At 39.4% G+C, this 18520-nt stretch overlaps 1 protein-coding gene across 2 annotated transcripts in view; it reads left to right on the top strand.

Annotated features, from left to right (window-relative positions):
- The window catches only part of LOC126092471 (multidrug resistance-associated protein 1), a 362912-nt gene that overhangs the window by 277734 nt on the left and 66658 nt on the right, over nucleotides 1-18520 (top strand). For both annotated transcript variants that reach the window (XM_049908084.1, XM_049908085.1), the window contains exons 20-21: nucleotides 6302-6440; nucleotides 16533-16749. In XM_049908084.1, the coding sequence (XP_049764041.1) occupies nucleotides 6302-6440; nucleotides 16533-16749 (356 nt within the window). The remainder of the gene's footprint in view (nucleotides 1-6301; nucleotides 6441-16532; nucleotides 16750-18520) is intronic.

Here is an 18520-nt window from a genome sequence, read left to right as displayed (position 1 = left end):
ACAGCAATTCTTAAATTGTAATTCATGTATTGTGTCATTCCAGTAGGGGAAAAAATTTGTTCACCAAAAATGGTTTTAAATGATATTCGAGACGTAGGTTGTTCCATATTTATGCTTCATGGTCGAAGAAAAGGAACATCTGGAGCAAGGCTCACAAACTTGTGAATGTATTACCTTTGACACCACCACTTTCTGAATCTTTAGGAAGTATCCTGTGTGGAGATGAGGCAAATGCAAAATGAGCAAAATAAGTAATTGTGATACAGCTGTTAGTGGAGAGTAAAGAACCTTTCTCATTTAGGGTTCTTTTTCAATTTGTCCTATTGCAGACTATTTGAATTTCCTCTGTTTACTTGCTTACAGTGGTCTGTATTGCTTTTTTCTTTATTTTCTTTTTTATGTTAATAATTTCATGAAAATGTTAATTTGCTTGCTTAGGTTCTTCATAACACAAAGCTCAAATGTTTGAGCCCTCTCATAGAATCTGGACATTATTAAACTGGACATTATTAAACTGGACATTATTAAACTGGGCATTATTTTTCCCTGTGTGCAAGCAGCTGTAGAAACTCGATCTCTTCAACTTATATTTTGGCCATGTACTCTTTTGGCCATCTTAAGAGTGAGCTACAACAGTCGTACCCATTGATTCAAACATGAGGGTTGTGCAGTTCCACTTACTGCTACAGAATACACAAGGGCCAGCAGTGTTGTTTGATGGGAAAGATGTTTGCATGAAATGTATCAGTGGTTGGACACCTTTTCATTGTTGATGCCTTTGTGAGTTTATCCAAGAAAGTGCTGAATTCTGTGCTTTGTCCAGATTGGAAACAATATCTCTAGTAAATGAATAGTCCACTAAACAAATTTCCACTGCTTCCATCACTACCAAGCACTAGAACGAAGAAGTAGGCAGTAGATCTTCAACATTGCCACATGGTATAGAGTAGCCAGTGCAATGCAGTACTCTGACACAGCTGATTTCATTTGAATGTATGGGCCAGAAGTACCTTCGGTGTCCTGATAAATAGGCTGCGGCAGATCACTGCATCAACGCTGGCCATTCTGCTAGGACAAAGTTGAAATTCTAGTGTTAGCATCATTATTCTGGGACTTGGTAGTAAAGGAAGATGATCCAATTAACCCTTTCGCTACTACAGATATGCGCTCTGCATTCTATTCTGAGGCAGCTTTTGTTATGGTCGTGTTGCTCATCAAATGCTGGTATTTATGCTGAGAGACACTGTTCTGGTCAATGTGAAATACCTACTGTCAGATTTTCGAGAACTATTAGCAAAAAAAAATTTAGTTTTGCACGACTTACAGTCCAATATCTTCACTCTAAAAAGAACTGAATTTGTTTTCGTTATCCATCATACATACTGCACTGCATCAAATTAAGTAAAACATTGTACAAAATTTTAGTGTATCCAGTGTATAAACATTATCTGTGGCTGATGTTAGCTCAAACATTCCAGTGAGTGAAATAAAGGTAAGGTATTGAAATTTCATTTAAAATTGGGAGCAGAATGATAAATCATTTCGTTCTTGAGTTATCAGGTTTTATATGCAAAGGATAGTCGTGTATGATGCCCCCAATCTTGGCCTTGTGCATCGTGAGTCTTGCTCATGACTATCGTCATACCTCATAAACAATCTAAGATACCAAAAAGAGGTTTTGTTGCAAATAACATGCAATGAGGTATATATGTTTTCTGAGAAATACTCAAAACTCTTTTATTCACGGAGATATGGAAGTAACTCGTCCACAGCAGTGAGAGGTCGGCAGCTCAGGATGCATACCGACATCCATAGCCCTGTACGAAAACCCAAATGGTGCAGACATGCCTGTCAACAGCACCTGGAGACCTGGAGGAATGGCATAGCAAGATGTGTACACACACCCACAGAAGAAAAAGGGTTAATCGAGTGAGTGGTTTGTACCTGGTCACAGCATGTAATCAAAAGATTTCTTTGATAAAAGTGCAAAGATGGTGCTGCAGTGCATCTCCTGTTGAAATCCCATTATGAATTGCGAATGTAACCATAGATTTGCTTCGTACAAAGCATTACATGTCCTGAATATTAATTCATCAGTTAATAAAGTATGAAAATGCACTTGCACTGCAATGTATTCTTCTCAGCCACCAATATTTGTGTTATCCAGTGTTATCCAGAGGGCAGGAGAGAGATTCCCCACTCCACAGTGACAGCTATAAAAGGAAGAACAAGATAGACCCATATTTCCCCAAAAGATGATGAACATTATGGCTTTCCACTTAACTCACTAAACTTCCTTATATCTAAAAGTTCATGAAAATCGAGTGTTTTGGAAACATGTTCTAAGAAGCAGTGAAACTAAATTCAGTATATTTTTGTTTTCAATAATACTTAATGTTCTGAAGCAAAGCTAGATTTAATTTGGGAGGTAGTGCTCATTTGCATGAAGAGCATGACCTGATGAAAATCTTCAGCTGGATCGCACCTCAATGACTTGAGTGTCTGTAACTTAACCCCAGTAGTCCTACAGTGTAAAGAGATCTATACTTTCACACAGAATCTGAAAAAAAACACAATATATTCCCATGATTCTGAAGATATTACTTTTCATGATGTTAATAAAGACATTTACAAAAGAAAAAGTCAATTTTTTCCACAATTTATTTAAAAACAGTAGCCATGCAGTGCAGAAAAGGGAGGGAGGGTTTCACAATGGAAATTAAAACTGGAAATTTTAAGCATTATCACAGTAAAACAATCTATGAATGGATTAATAAAACAAGTCATACTATTTTTATAAAGGCATGGCACAATTAAGTGTATTTAACGATGGGAGTATTGTTGCTCCACACGACTTAAAATGTAATATGCTCTGGAGGTCCAGCTTATTGGAGAAGTAGCATCCTCTTCAACTGCCAAAATAAATTATCCTACATTTGCAATCAAACAGCCTTCAGTGAATAACAATTTGATTCTGAGAGGTAGACATGCCGAGAGAGTACATAACTAAGATGTGTCTATTGATATCTAAGCCCCATTTTCTTCCCACCATTATGAAATACAACTTTTATCACTCTTCCACTCAATTCTTCACAACTGTGTATATTTTCCATTTGTATATGTAGTTTGTGTACTTAAACTTGTTGGGACCATCCAGACCCAAGCATCTTCATTCAGGATGGTCCCTCCAGACACTCCTGAAACCATATTAACAGCTGGATGCTGTCCCCATTTATTAACTTGTTTCAGTGGCTGATGTAATCTCAAACAACCACCCATTGGTACTTTAATAATTTCATTCTCTTAAAATAATGGTTGTTTCTTATCCTATGCAGTCCAAAATGTACTTAAAAATTATACTTAACCTATTGTCTCAAAGATATGGAATATGTTGCAAACTGCTTGGTATCCTCCCCACTCCAATTCAGTGGTGCAGTCCATCCCTTCTGATGAAAACGATTTCCCCTTTGCATAAGTTGCATCTTATCTCTTACTTTTACTGGAAGTATTAGCGTATTTACTCGATTGAAGCTGCACTTTTTTCCAGTTTTTGAAATCCGAAAAACTGCCTGCGGCTTAGAGTCAAGTGCAAAGTAAGCAGAAGTTCTGAAAAATGTTGGTAGGTGCCGCCACAACTAACTTCTGCAATCGAATACACACTACTGCCCATTTAAATTTCTACACCAAGAAGAAATGCAGATTATGAATGGGTATTCATTGGACAAATAAATTATACTACAACTGACATGTGATTACATTTTCACGCTATTTGGGTGCGTAGATCCTGAGAAATCAGTAGCCAGAACAACCACCTCAGGCCATAATAACAGCCTTGATACGCCTGGGCATTGAGTCAAACAGAGCTTGGATGGAGTGTACAGGTACAGCTGCCCATGCAGCTTAAACACGATACCACAGTTCGTAAAGAGTAGTGACCGACATATTGTGATCAGCCAGTTGCTCGGCCACCATTGACCAGATGTTTGCAATGGGTGAGAGATCTGGAGAATGTGCTGGCCAGGGCAGCAGTCGAACTTTTTCTGTATCCAGAAAGGTCCGTACAGGACCTGCAACATCCGGTCGTGCAATCACGATGAGCTACAATCCGACCTTTATCAAAGTCGGAAACGTGATGGTACGCATTTCTCCTCCTTACACGAGGCATTACAACAACATTTCACCAGGCAACACCGGTCAACTGCAGTTTGTGTATGAGAAATCGATTGGAAACTTTCCTTATGTCACACGTTGTAGGTGTCGCCACCGATGCCAACCTTGTGTGAATGCTCTGAAAAGCTAATCATTTGCATATCACAAGCATCTTCTTCCTGTTGGTTAAATTTCGCATCTGTAGCACGTCATCTTCTTGGTGTAGCAATTTTAATGGCCAGTAGTGTATGTAGTGCCCTGACTTTCGACCACTGCATTTTCATACATTATCCAAAAAAGTAAATAAATTCATATTGTTCATCTTCGAATGTAGCAGCATTTCAATGTACTATGAAAATCCGACTGGCAAGACTGTTTGGGATGTTTGTCAATATGGGAAACTCTATGTTCTGAATTTTTTCCTACCTGTGAGAAGAGATGGTTGCTAATAGGAACTTTTATGAATTGTGAATCACATGCAGTATTCTCTTCACCATAAGAATAATACGAATATAAACATTTTCTCATGTATTCTTTTGTGTTTGCTGCTATCTCATTTAAATCTTGTCTGCATAATAAACTACGAAACTAGAGTGAGACAACAGCAAACGCGGAAGAATACACGTATCGTGTCATGTTTATATTCGTATTATTCTTATGCCTAACAGTGATACAGTCGGAAATGAAGCACGGCAATTGATTAGATTTTTAAATCTAAGATGTCTAATTTCTGTGCAGAATGTAATGTACTAAAGAGGCGTCTGCAAAGATTTTAAAATGGAGAAAAATTTTCACTAAACTCTCGTTCAGAACATCTTCTATCATACACAGTCTATTATTTGGTTCTTGTTGATCATTATCAAAGAAAGCAGCAGTCTAAGTAACAACAAATAGCAGTCTCTCGCCTTCGCTTCGCTAATGAGACCCCCCCCCCCCTTCTCTCTCTCTCTCTCTCTCTCTCTCTCTCTCTCTCTCCTTTTTTTTTAATTTTTTTATTTTAAATTGTAAGCAGCGGTATCATGCATGAAAGAAAGCCATGCGGCAAGCACTCATTATCAGAATGCGACAAACAATGCATGACACAGTACAGTAATGCATTTTCAGCTTAGTGTGACGTAAACACCTATAACAAAGAGAACGGCACTTATCAGATCAAAGAAAAATAAGCAATCAATTCAAACCAGACGAAGCATGTGAAAAAGGAAGGGTACCCACATAAATACGGATGGAGCGCCTGACTTGTAGCAATGGCTACCTGGTAAAGCTTAACTGCTAAGCTTAAGACTTGAACCAAACTACTGTAGCTGTATCGTCAGTCATTTGACCTAAATTGTCTCTCATATTATAATGGACCAACTTTGTTTCGATTTGGAGGTGCGGCCTAAAACTTTTCTCTCCCCTTGAATTTAGAGTCTCATTTTTCAGGTGCGGCTTAAATTAAATACAGTAGTTCATTGCTTTCCTGGACATTCTTGCTGCTCATTCAGACCTCGCACCTCGCAATTGGAAATTGGAGAAAATTTCTGTGTGATTTTTTTTTTTTTTTTTTTTTTGTCCCCACGCATCTTCCTTTTTCTGCACTGGCAGTGGTTGTAACAAATTATGAGGCAGACTTTCTTTGCGCGCACACACCCCCAGGAAGAAATGGTTCCTACATCCATACTGAAATTTCAGCATCTGCTGTCTTTGAGTAAATGTAAGAGCTGAGCTGTTGCCGATTTTTCAAATCTGTTACCGTGAATTTTTACTTACTTCTAATGAAATATTCAAGACATAATATTTATTTTATAAATTTCCCCTTTGAGAATTACATAGACAGGGAATAATGTTGACTCAGAAATTATAAAGCAGAAATACTGAACTTCCACACTCAAAACAACTTCCTACATGCATATTATTCAAATCAGAGCCTTGACCATCATGAAAATAGACTCTAAATTACTTGTTAATATGTTGCATTGGTATGCTTGTTAATCAGTTAAAAAAGTTTATCGGATACTCAGTGTGATTAATCTGAACTGTTCTGTGTTGTGAATTATATCAGTTGTGTGTGAAGTAATCAGTAATGAGCATTAAAATATGATTGTGTACAGTATTTAAGAATGATTCAGTTTGGAAAATTCTGGACTTTATGTAATTTAATTAATTGCAGGCAAAACTCAATAGAGAGTAGCACTGAGAAGAGTAATAGCCTTAAAAGAGCCAATAGTGTTGAGAAGAATAATGTACTTGTTAAATCAGTGCAGCCTGGGGAGAAGCTTATAGAAATTGAGAAAGCAGAAACAGGAAGTGTAAGTCAGTTTTCACAATTTTTAAAATTTTCCCTAATATTGATGATAGTTTAATAAAAAAAAAAGGTAATGCTGTCACCAGTCTGAAGTTGATGAGAATACCACCACAGTGCTTTGCTTGGCATGGTGCTATAGATGATGGTACAGCCTTGCCTTTTTAGCTGAAACAAAAGATGTTTTTTTAAAAAAAGTAATCTGATTTTGCAAAACAATATGTTCTAAATGAATGGTGACAGTTTGGGTGAATTTTGAGTTAAACAGTTAAACATTTAAACTAAAGTTCACCTAGGTGCCAGTGAAGTTGATGGTTTGTATGGTAGCTATTAGAGGTCTCTGAAGTGCAGCAAGTAGCAAGGACCTGAATAAACAAAGTACCACCACCTTGGCAGCGGCTGCCATTTTGGATCCAAGTGATTATAGCAACAGTACTCACAGAACTGTTAAACTCTCATTTATCAAGAACTGTACAGGCTTGTGTGTACAGTGCGATACCCTGTTGGGTAAAGTATACAGTGAACTGTGGTTTTGAATTGTTTACTTATTTCTAAGGGAAATAAGAAATTCATCATTTTACTTGCTTTAGAAGTCCAGTGCTGAAATTGTGGCATTTTATTTTCATCTTAATAAGGGTGAAACATCCTTGCAGTTACTTTTTTGATAAGTATAATGGGCAATCAAAAAGTTTCCAGTTAAGACCTTTGCTGTAGCATATATGCAGCGTAACAAGGTAAGTAAGCACTGAATTGTGAACAGGGGATTAATGTTGGGCATCCGTCTTTCCAGTGTGCGTGCAGTAAATGTGGACACATGAACTATGGCGATGTTACTACCAAATGTGTCCAAGCAGGATGAATGTGCTGTCACTCTTTTCCTTCTTGCTGAAGGACAAACAGTGGTAGACATTCATCACACAATGAAGAATGTGTATGAGGCACCATATCTGTTGAAAACCATTGCCGTAGAATGTTGTACCAAAATCGGTGCTCGTTGTGATTCGACACAAGATGCTGGTCAATCTGGGAGGCCAGTCTCATCCATTACAGACAACAAGAAGTGAGTGGCTGACAGTGCTGATAGGGTGGACCAGTGCATAACTGTTAGTGTACTAGCAAAGGATCTCGACATAAGCTTGCAACATTATCTGACAGGAGTTCAGCTTCCATCAGGCCTGCAGCCACTGGATTCCCTGGGTGCTGAATTCCAAACAAAAAACAAGCAGGATAGCTGTTTGCTTGATCTCTCACCCAAGCAGTTATCATGCCTTTGGTCTCTTAAAACGGGGCTTAAAGTGTCAATGATAACTGTTTGATGAGGATGCATAACGGGCTGTTATGGACTTGCTCACGCAACAGGACACATTGTTTTACCAAATGGATACCTTCATCTGGTGTGTCGGTGGGATGATTGCCTTAGTGCTCACGCCAATTGGACCTATTTAGCATACCGATTAAAGTGTGTACGGCCTTTGAATAAAAACTTTCTCACTGCCCCCTTGTAATATATGCTCTAGAGACAGTACTATTATATACGCTACCCTTTCAATTTGTTTGAAGGAGTTATTGGGAACTGCAGACCATATGAAACACACATTCATACTCTAGTTTTCACGTTAATCTTTTTCTTTTTGTTGTTGTCTTTAATATTTCTTCTTATTGTTGCAGATTATAACACTTTCATACTTACGTAATTACCAATTTAACTTAATTAGCCAATAATATAGGAAGTAAATTAACTGGCTTGTGGCTGCTGCTTAAAATATCACCACATTTCTCGTACCTATACTGTTATATTTCCTCAAAATAATATATAGTGCCTTGTCAAAAATATGTATACAATTTTCTATGTGACAAGACTGAATACTGTGAGAGAGTTTCTTAGGCTGATTTACATGTATCTCCAGTATTGGAAGCACTTAAAGTACTTTAAGTCCAAAATGTGTTTTTTATTGATACAGGAAACTTTTTCTATTCGAGTGATGATTAAAGCTGCTTCTGATACACATTCAAAACTGCCAGTTGTGTAAATTTTGAGATGGGTTACTCCACGAACTCATTCAGATTGACTGTTCACTTGCTGAAAATGGTACACAACATAACACTTGCTTCTGCTTAATTTGTTTCAGAGTTACTCCAGCTAAATAATGCAAGGACTGTTCTTACTTAGGTGAAATTTTCATGTGTCGCATCTAATTTGCACTTACAGGAATGATCATGTAATTATTGTTTCCCGACTCATCACAAGTAAACACCCATCCTTCACTGGTCATCTTACCTTCAAATGTCTTCGTGCCAAATCCTGTTATTAAATAAAACAGAGCAAGTGGGTGTGTTGGGAACACTTCATATCCTCCCTACGTCGTGGATGTTTGCTACACTCCACACCCTTCAAGATTGTCAGCGACAGTCTTCCATTCCGGGCCTTGCCCTTCCAGGTAGCCTTCGTATGGATCAGCAAGTTTTTGTGGAACACCTCACAACCCGTTTTGTGACATTGTATCAGTGTCAGCCTCTAGCCATGTTTGTCCTCCAGAAACAGCAGGCTGAAGCTTACCACTTGTGTGTTACCCTTGCCAGGCAAAATCCTACAATGGTCCTTACACTGAATGGCACCTTTGTCTGGCCTCTCTTCTTCTGACAATTCAGCCCCTGGCCCTGACTCCATTTGTAACAAACTGCTTCAATGCCTTGGTGGTCCTCCACGACACTCCAGGGCACTTTCCCCTCTCTCAATGGAGAGACAGTATTGATGGTTCCTGTTCTTCAGATCAGCAAGATCCATCATCCCTTGATAGTTACCAGCCATTCTGACTGATATCCCTTGCAAGTTGTTTAAACAGGTAGTGGCTCGGTCATTGGCTCAGTTGGTTCCTTAGGTCTTGGGACCTTTTGTCTCCTTATCAATGAGACTTTTGGTAGGGATGGTCTCCAAATGATCATTTACTTCAATTGGAAACTGCAGTTCGGCACCAATTTTCTCCACACCACCATCCTGCCACAGATTTATTTGATCTCTGTAAGGCCTGTAACACAGCTTGGTACCATTACATCACACTTACTTTCCGTCAGTGATGTCTCTACTCTTAAGTCGAGTGTGGTGCATTTCTGTCACCGTACTATGGTCCATCCTGATCTGTAACTGTGTCTTGACTCCCAACACCTGATTGTTGACCCCAGTCCCATATCTTGGGTTTTCTTTTTGACAACAAGCTTACTTGGTTGTGCTGTAACTGCCTTCTGAAGGTTGGCTGTTTTCGTAAACTCAGTGTCCTTCACTTCCTTGCCCACACTTCTTGCGGCACGGATTGTTACACTTTTCTCTGCCTTCGTTGGGCATTAGTTCTATCTCCTCTGGAGTGTGGTTGTCAAGTTCATGGATAAGCTGCCTCTCCACACTGCTCCTGTTGGACTTCGTCCACCATTGTGATATCATTTAGTCAACAGTGCCTTTCGAACTAGCCCTGTCAGTAGTCTTCTGGTTGACGTTGGGATCCCTCTGCTTTACGTTCAGCCATCCCAGCTCCTGTTTTATGTGCTCTCACTATCCACTCTTCCCTTGCTCACCCCCTTGTATTCTGTTCTTTTTGTGGCATTGGAATGTTACACACCTGCTGCGTGTCGTCCCATGGGTTTACCTGTTGAGCTCCACCTCGCTTCTCTCGTCTAAGTTCTCATCCTCCTCGTCCTCTTTCCCACATTGTCTCCCAACTACTACCTCTTGGTTAGTTCCTTGGTGTCGGATTAGGATGGATCTCTTCTGGGATCCATTGTGTGTTCTGACCACTTTTCCTGGAGTTTTAGGATGCTGTTGTTTCTTGTACCAATGGCTGTAAATCTATCAGTCACGTAGGATATGCCTTCATGTCTTCTGTTGGCACGGAACACCATCACAAGCCTAACGTGTTGGGGGTGTTTACTGTGGAACTGATGGTCATCTATAGGACCATCTGCTTTATTAAATGGTCTTCCCTCACCAAAGTTTAGTTATGTTGTTGTTGTTGTTGTTGTTGTTGTTGTTGTTGTCTTCAGTCCTGAGACTGGTTTGATGCAGCTCTCCATGCTACTCTATCCTGTGCAAGCTTCATCATCTCCCAGTACCTACTGCAGCCTACATCCTTCTGAATCTGCTTAGTGTATTCATTTCTTGGTCTCCCTCTACGATTTTTACCCTCCACTGTGCCCTCCAGTACTAAATTGGTGATCCCTTGCTGCCTCAGAACATGTCCTACCAACCGATCCCTTCTTCTAGTCAAGTTGTGCCACAAACTCCCCTTCTCCCCAATTCTATTCAATACCTCCTCATTAGTTATGCAATCTACCCATCTAATCGTCAGCATTCTTCTGTTGCACCACATTTCAAAAGCTTCTATTCTCTTCTTCTCTAAACTATTTATCATCCATGTTTCAATTCCATACAGGGCTACACTCCATACAAATACTTCCAGAAATGACTTCCTGACACTTAAATCAATACTCGATGTTAACAAATTTCTCTTCTTCAGAAACGCTTTCCTTGCCATTGCCAGTCTACTTTCTATATCCTCTCTACTTCGACCATCATCAGTTATTTTGCTGCCCAAATAGCAAAACTCTTTTACTACTTTAAGTGTCTGATTTCCTAATCCAATTCCCTCAGCATCACCTGACTTAACTCGACTACGTTCCATTATCCTCGTTGTGCTTTTGTTGATGTTCATCTTATACCCTCCTTTCAAGACACTGTCCATTCCATTCAACTACTCTTGCAAGTCCTTTGCTGTCTCTGACAGAATTACAATGTCATAGGCGAACCTCAAAGTTTTTATTTCTTCTCCATGGATTTTAATACCTACTCCAAACTTTTCTTTTGTTTCCTTTACTGCTTGCTCAATATACAGATTGAATAGCATCGGGGAGAGGCTACAACCCTGTCTCACTCCCTTCCCAACCACTGCTTCCATTTCATGTCCCTCGACTCTTATATGTTTTGTTATACGTGGATTCAATGATTGGCCTTCAGCTTATTGCTCAGTGTTTCCCCTGCCACCTCTTGATCTTAGTGATCCACCATCTTCTTGCCATTTTGACACTGCTGCTCATTTAGATTATTTCCTTTGGGTTCCCAATCACTGGAGTATCCTCTCTACATCTACATTTACATCTACATGGGTAGTCTGCAAATCACATTTAAGTGCCTGGCAGAAGATTCATCGAACTACTTTCACAATAATTCTCTATTTTTCCAATCTCATACAGCGTGTGGAAAAAACGAACACCTGTATCTCTCCGTGAGAGCTCTGATTTCCCCTATTTTATGATGATGACCCTTTCTCCCTTTGTAGGTCGGTGTCAACAAACTGTTTTTTGCATTTGAAGGAGGAAATTGGTGATTGAAATTTCATGAGAAGATTCCACCACAACGAAAAATGCCTTTGTTTTAATTATGTCACCCCAAATCCTACATCATTTCAGTGACACACTCTGCCCTATTTCGCGATAATACAAAATGTACTGCCCTTCTTCGAACTTTCTCAATATATTCCACCAGCTCTATCTGGTAAGGATACCAGACCATACAGAGGATGGGCAAGCATAGTGCAGGCAGTCTCTCGAGTAGATCTCTTACATTTTCTAAGTGTACAGCTAATAAAATGCATTCTTTGATTAGCCTTCCCCATAACATTTTCTGTGTGTTTCTTTCAATTTAAGTTGTTCATAGTTGTAATTCCTGGGTATTTAGTTGAATTTATGGCCTTTGGCTTTGACTTATTTATCATGTAACAGAAGTTAATGGATTCCTTTTAGCACTCACATGGATGACCTGACACTTTTCGTTATTTAGGGTCAATTGCCAATTTTTGCACTATACAGATACATTTTCTAAATTGTTTTGCAATTGGTCGTCTGATGACTTTACTAGTAGATAAACGACAGGGTCATCTGAAAACGACCTAAGACAGCTGTTCAGATTGTCTCATAAATCATTTATATAGAGAAAGAACACCAACGGGCCTGTAACTCTACCTTGGGGAATGACAGAAATCACATCTGTTTTACTCAATGACTTTTCATCAGTTTCTGTGAACTGCGACCCCTGTGACAGGAGATCATGAATCCAGTCACATAACTGAGGCGATATTCCATAAGCATCCCTTGCCAGTAGCACTCAGTACTTCATGCAGGTAAAGAGGTAGTTGTGTCTCACAAGAATGATGTTTTCTAAATCGTGTTGAATGTGTGTTAATACACAGTTCTCTTTGAGGTAATTCGTGACATTAGAATACAATATATGTTCCAAAATCCTGCTGCATATCGATGTTAATAATATGGGCCTGTAATGTAGTGAATTACTCCTGCTATCTTTCTTTAATAATGGTGTGACATGCGCAGCTTTCCAGTCTTCGGGTACAGATCTTTCGTTGAGCAAACAGTTGTATACGATTGTTTATTATGAAGCTATTGTATTGTCATATTCTGGAAGGAACCTAGCTGGTGTACAGTCTGGATTGGATGATTAGGATTTGTTGAAGTCTGGAATATTTACTTTGTCCCTTTGGTGAAGGAACTAGCAGTCAGTCTGGTTGGGATAGTGGCTACATAACCCCTTCTGCTCCGTGCATTGCCCCCCCCCCCCCTCAAGGGGCTGTTTACCACATTTGTCAAATCCCTTTTTGTTCAATTGTGGGCCAGTTCTTCAGAGGAATGTCTAATAAATTTCATGCAATCGAGGAGACTTCCACCAAATGTTGTTCTCCCCCTCTGCCTGTCCCGGCAGGAATGTACCATCCTCTGCTGTCTCCATATCGGCCATACTGCACTGTCCCGTGCTTTTTTAATCATCGATGAACCACAATCTCGCCCCCCCCCCCCTTCCTCTCTTCATAGCTGTGGCTCCAGCCATCTCATCGCACCCCCCCCCCTTCCTCCACCTCCCCCCCCCAATCTAATAAACTTTGTGCGATTAAAAGTCTTCCACCACACAAAGTTCTTCCTTCCACCTCTCCCGGCAGGAATCTACCATTCTCTGCTATCTTCGCATCAGCTGCACGAGGTTGACCAACGGTTTTTAAACTGTAACTAGCCATCCTGCCACATCTCCCCCTTTATAGTTGTATACAGGACTGCTCAGGACTTTTGGTGTCAGCAGGCAACCCTTGCGTTACTACATGTGTACTTGGTTGTCTACACGAAAGTGGTTTATCCTCCTAGATTTTAGTACCTGACTTTCCTTCGAGAATTGGAGTCCAGTGGTTATCATTGACTCTTTGGACACACACTGTAGTTACGGTTCAGACGAACACGTTTCATCCGTTGTGTAACAAGTTTTTTCATTCTGTCACTGAACACTACTTCTGACTTTCATCAAATCCAGGACTTGACAATTGCCTTTATCTCATCATGTGAGGTGTAATGATTACCCTTGAGGTCTGTCTTGAATACAGGAGAAAAATAAAAATTCCAAGGCTTAAGATCAAGAGGGTAAGGAGGGTGTGGAGTAGGTTCGAACTTTAGTTTTTGCAGAGCCTCTTCAGTTGCGTGCGAGGTGGGTGGACGATTATTGTTATGTTGCAAGATTATTGGCACTAGTCTGCCTCTTAACATCATGAACTGGATGTCAGAGATGTTTCAGAGTCTCCAGGTACTGAGCTGTACCAGATAATCGGACTCATAAACTCGGTGAGCATCTCAAAACACAATCAAAAGAATTTTTTTTGTGGATATTTGTGTTTCGAACCTTTTTGCCAGAGGAGGAGATGGACATTGATATTCAGTGCTCTGTCTTTTCTCTTCTGGTTGTAATGATGGACCTGTGACTCATCTCCCATCGCAGTATTCAAAAGAAAGTTGTCTCCTTTCTCACAGTAGCGCAGCAAAAGTTGCTTACAACATTGCAATTGATGCTGGTTCCATCCATTGTTCAATGATTTTATGGTATCCTAATTTTTCAATAATAAAACTGACATGTTCCTTGGATATTCCAGTATGGTTTACAAAATGCTTCAGAGTGGTTTATTGGTCATTTTGATTCAGATTGTTGATGAGTTTGCAATGTATATCATCTGTGGCAGTGATCAGACGTTCAGTGTGTGTTTCATGAACAATTATGGATTTTGCAGACCTGCTATGGCAAAATTTTCTACTCACCGGTTTACAGTAGGCCTATTGACAGCACCACCACCACCATGAAGAGCCTTTAAATGTTGATGAATCTCACTAGGAGTGACTTTTTCAGCAGTTGAAAGTCCATAATGGTATGCTTTTTAACTCATCTTCACAGAGAAGTAGAATGCATCCCAGTACTTTCAGTACTGTAAAGCCACTGGGTGCATGCAACACATTCAAACTGCCCATGCACATAGAGGGGGAAGTTACCTTACACATGCCACCTGCTATGTTTTTAAGGTCATTTAGGTCACATTCTACAAACATGTGTTCTTTACTTTCCAGCCTACTGTCACACTTCCCAAACATCACAAATTCTGTGAGGGCGATTTTTGAGTTGCGCTAGGATAGCAGAGTCTGTAGAGCATTTGTGTTTAAAAGACAAAGGTACTGGGTGAGAGTCCTAGTCTAGCATGTAGTTTTAATCTGCCAGAAAGTTTAAAGTGATTGTATCTGCTACAGAGTGAAAACTCATTCTGAAAGCAATCTCCTAGTCTCTGAAATTTCCTTTCTTCATAGTGTACTAAGCCTTCAAGGTTTGCAGGAGAAATTATTGTGAAGTTTGGAAAGTAAGATAGAGGTACTGTCAAAACAAAGCTGCAAGGGCAGTTCATAAGTTGCTTGAATAGCTCAGTCGGTGGAGTATTTGCCTGCAGTAGGCATAGGTTCTAATTTAGTGTCCCACTCTGGTACATAGTTTCAATCTGCCAGAAGTTTCATATTCTTTGTTCTTGGAAGCCCCACTCGTTTAGCTCTTTGCACTCTGTAATGAAGACAGAGGGTGCCTTCATGCATTCTTATTTCAATTGCCACCACACAGTCAGTGAGCATGTCACAGAATGAGGCCACTGACTGTCAATTTTTTTAGGGTAGGTATTAAAACAAATGGTGTGCTTTCATTAAAGTGTATTTGCATAAGCATTACAATACAAAACTTCAGTGTGTATTTTTATCATCATTTCAATTGGACTGTTCATAAATGAATCATTGTCACTTTTGTTTTCACTTACACATTACTCTAAAGCTCTGCAATCTGTTCCTCTTAAAGTACCGTGTGTGAAGAACCAGCCATTTCGCACCTACTAACTTAATGTGATAATTAAAACTTTTCTCACAACACAACTGCTACAGTTAGATATAGTTAACACAGGCTTTCTTGAATGGCAGTACTATCCAGCTCTGATGATTAGTACAGTCAGATTCGAGAACGAAACATGTGAGAGCTATGAAAAATCATGTTGAATGAAGTGGAAAACAAAATTCACAATTTCGGGCATGACTTGCCGTTGGATTGGAAAGGGTTTAAACCTCGGGTAGTCTCCCTCTCATGGCTGTATTTTCGTCCTCACATTCCCTTGCCTGATAATATTCACACTGCACCTGCCATGCTCAAATATTGTAGTTAAGTCCCCCCTATCCTCTTCTGTCTCGCCTCTGAGAGCCACCTCTGCCCATCTCCTTGTCTTTCCCTTGTGTTCCAACACTCATCTTGCTCCCATACATATTGCCTGTCCTAGTTGCTGTACACATTTACTCTTGGACCACTCCTGTCACACTGAACACCATATGCTGATCAGCTAATCTCACCACACCCAAGGGCAGATGAGTAAGATTGATCATGTGTGTGTCTCTAAAACTAGAAAAAGAGCAGTAACCAGAGAGACCACAACGTCTCGGTACTGTTATATGATTCTACGCACCAGTCATCAGTTATTTTCAGCCGAGTGGTTGCCATTCTTCATTCCTATTGTTTCCCTCCTGGAACTTGTGTTATTGTAATATTGCTTAGTGTTCTGTTTGTGCTGTTTTGTTCAGTGCTAACAATGATACTTCAGTTTGTATCCATTGTCAACAATGATACTGTCATGCAGGTGTAATTAGTTAATAATAATTTATTTCTTTGACTCTTATCTCTCTTACTGTGTAATGTGTAAAATAAATTATATCTTTCCAGGTGAAATGGGCAGTTTACTCACATTACCTGAAATCTGTGGGCATATTTCTCTCATTGGCCACAATATTATTTAACTTTGTATTTCAAGCATTTTCAATCGGTACTAACATCTGGCTATCTGTCTGGTCAAATGATGCTGATTATGTTGCTAACACTTCAGATACAGCGAAGAGGGATCTCTACTTAGGCGTATACGGAGCACTGGGTTTTGGGCAAGGTAAGTTTTTTACTGAAATAATAACAACAAACTGTTTTAGGGTCTTAAGGATTGTGCGTGATTCTTTTTACATTTTGCAGTATTTGGTGTTAACCTAAAAGTTGCCTCCATTTCTGCCCTGTGAAGGAAATTTTCAGTATTGCTCTTTCCTGTGTGCATATGTTGATCAGCATTGTATAATTACAATAATCCATATATATTTGAGTAAGGTTGCATGTAACACACAGAAATTATTGAGGTAAAATGCACAATTTCATATTTAGTTGAGAGAACTGTGAAAATTTAGACACAGCATGGATGGCCAGTACATACTTTTCAGGAGGCAACATTTCTAACATTTCTAACATTTCCAACATTTCTAATATTCTAATACTGCCGATAGAAACACTGAAAGTGGAAATTTATAACACTAGATTTCAGAACTTGGGTTCCTTCTGCAGAGAAAGTCGTACTGTCACCTAGTCAGCTACCTTGATGGAAGTTCTGTCTCTCACATACTTGCACTCTCTCATAAGTTACCTAAGAATATTTTTGTGTGTTCCAAACAGCTCTCTCGTAGGTTACCTAAGAATGTTTTTGTGTGTTCCAAACAGCTGTGTGTATTTTTTGTTTTTGTACAATATTTTGTTAGTTTTAGTTACATAATTCCTTTTTCAGACATACATATGACTGTTCGTTTAATCAAGTCATAGGAATGTGTAAAAATATAATTCCATAACAGCTCTATATTTGATAATCATAGTTTATACAAAACAGGAAAATTGCAAGCACCTGATTGGGAATCGTCAAGTACATGTTATTTAATAATACAGCTGAATTTCCAGGAACCCGATATGGTGATGTGGATCACACACAAATGCAGTTAAGACTATTGCTTTTCTGTTCTATTTCATTCTCAACTGTATGAACCAGTCATTATCTATTTAATCGTAAATAAAGCTCGTGTATATTGCTTAAGTTCTGATACTGGCTTTAACAAGAATAGTTCTTTCATTTCTCAGATTATCAATTCTAAGCACCCATGATTGATGAAGAACTTAATCATTATTTATCTTCGGGAAGGTGGGGAAAAAATTATGCTCTTTGCGTAGGTGAGAGAGAGTGCTAAGACTCAATTTTATAATAGGAAGAAACAGGATTAAGCTCATTTTTAGTTGTGAAGGAACATTTGATATTTATCAGGTTTATGCTTCACGTAGCTTTATCTGAAATATTGATGTTCTATACGTAATAACTCATTTGTATACTTGAATCTTGTAAAGATGATGTGACTTACCAAACGAAAGTGCTGGCACGTCGATAGACACACAAACATACACACAAAATTCAAGCTTTCGCAACAAACGGTTGCTTCGCCTGGAAAGAGGGAAGTAGAGGGAAAGACGAAAGGATGTGGGTTTTGAGGGAGAGGGTAAGGAGTCATTGCAATCCCAGGAGCGGAAAGACTTACCTTAGGGGGAAAAAAGACAGGTATACACTTGCTCGCTCGTGTACACACACACACACACACACACACACACACACACACACACACACACACACACACAGACATTTGTAAAGGCCTTTGTCTGCTTGTGTCGGTGTATGTGGGGATAAAAACAAAGATGATGTGATTTACCAAACAAAAGCGCTGGCAGGTCGACAGACACACAAACGAACACAAACATACACACAAAATTCAAGCTTTCGCAACAAACTGTTGCCTCATCAGGAAAGAGGGAAGGAGAGGGAAAGACGAAAGGATGTGGGTTTTAAGGGAGAGGGTAAGGAG

This window comes from Schistocerca cancellata, chromosome 7 (assembly GCF_023864275.1).
Source record: "Schistocerca cancellata isolate TAMUIC-IGC-003103 chromosome 7, iqSchCanc2.1, whole genome shotgun sequence".
NCBI classification, from domain to species: domain Eukaryota; kingdom Metazoa; phylum Arthropoda; class Insecta; order Orthoptera; family Acrididae; genus Schistocerca; species Schistocerca cancellata.
The sequence above is the reverse complement of the archived record's forward strand: the minus strand, read 5'-3'. Positions and strand labels throughout refer to the sequence as shown.